The sequence below is a fragment of the Physella acuta genome, unplaced genomic scaffold, assembly GCF_028476545.2.
Source record: "Physella acuta isolate Inbredline_101_S28 unplaced genomic scaffold, ASM2847654v3 ptg001625l, whole genome shotgun sequence".
Classification (NCBI taxonomy): Eukaryota; Metazoa; Mollusca; class Gastropoda; family Physidae; genus Physella; species Physella acuta.
In genome coordinates this window covers 184267-185715 of record NW_026733139.1, presented here as the reverse complement: position 1 = coordinate 185715, position 1449 = coordinate 184267, and the positions used below count along the sequence as shown (strand labels likewise).

General features: G+C 32.9%; 1 protein-coding gene across 1 annotated transcript; it reads right to left on the bottom strand.

Annotated features, from left to right (window-relative positions):
• Window positions 1-372: 372 nt before the first annotated feature.
• LOC131929403 (S-phase kinase-associated protein 1-like) lies at window positions 373-961 on the bottom strand. Its single transcript, XM_059285578.1, is given in 2 exon segments — window positions 373-644; window positions 646-961. Coding segments are annotated over 2 exon segments (570 nt in total). The 5' UTR covers window positions 955-961; the 3' UTR covers window positions 373-383.
• Between the last annotated feature and the right edge of the window lie 488 nt (window positions 962-1449).

Sequence of the window (1449 nt, the reverse complement as noted above, 5' to 3'; positions counted from 1 at the left end):
TATTTTAATTTCATTCAACTAAAGCAATATTGGTCATTGGTTTAGTAGGTGAAAACTAAAAAATGCGTAAGAGAAATCTAAATCAACATTGCAATGAACTCATCAAGGATGGAAAACTCAACAGCAATTTTAATGTTAGAAGCTTTCTCAAAATAATTTAAGTGGTTAATAATGCCTTTCTCTCCTAAAATTGTTGCATACCTAATTTAAAAAAAAACAACAACAAATAAATTACAAAGCTCGCGGTCCAAGTCAACTCAGACACCTTACTTATATACAAGGTAAACAACAAGATTAAGTCAGAGTGTTATCACATTATAATAAAACTTAATTAAAAAAAGGCATTATTGGGTACTGTGATGCTCTGGCCAGAGTATTCTGATCTACTTTTCTTCACACCACTCATTTTCCTTTCTTACTTGCTCTTCCTTTGCTGGTGTGAAATCATTTTTAATGTTAAAAGTTTTCCTGATTTCCTCTGCGGACTTCCCTTTGATCATATTTGCTACAGTTTTGCAAGTTACATTAAGCAAGCCTTTGATATCTAAGTAGTTGGCAGCCAAAATCAACTCAAACAAGGTGCCCTGGTCAACTTTAAGAAATTCTGCATCCCAGGAGCAAACATCATCTGTTCTTTTTTCTTTTGTTTTCATCATCTTAAGGTGGTGGAGGGTCATCACGATGGAAGGTACACCATTGAATTACCTTCTTTAATATAGCAGCATTAACATTAGGTAGTGGAACAGGTTCATCCTCATCCATACCCAAATCTTCTAACATGGTTTTAATAGTGACAGATTGTTTAGCAATCTCAACATCTACTTCAAACACCTCTCCATCTGAACTCTGTAGTTTAGTCATAGGCATCTTGAAATATGAATGAAAAACCAAGCGATTATTCAGGTTCAGTTGTAGATTCGAATAATTTAGATGAGCTAGACCAGTAATCCTCATATCGTTGTTTTACAAATGAGTGTTGGCAGATACATTAGCAGACGACCATCCTTTATGGTGCCTGATTATGAGGGATACGTCCCTTTCCACGCTGATTGTGTCTATACGGGCCAAGACTAGAAGCTGTTTCTTCATTAGCTGTAGCACTTGCTTGGTCAGACAAATGGGCACGAGCATCAGTTTCCAATTTAGATTGACAATAATCTTTATCTCAATCCAACTTTTATTACAAATAAAAATTGAAGTATAAATTTAATTTGTTGGAACCGCTATGAAAGGAACAGATTTTGATAGAAATCAAATCTATCTAATACTTAATACTAACATTGAAAACTAATATATTATATATAACTTTTTAAAATAGAGAGTAAACAAAACTTGGAAACAAGTCTTATGAATAGTTTGTTGATTAAAAACTACAATTGAGTTTAAAATAAAATAATTAAAAGAATCATCAATTTTTCTAACAGGATTTTAAAAACATGAATGTGAGGC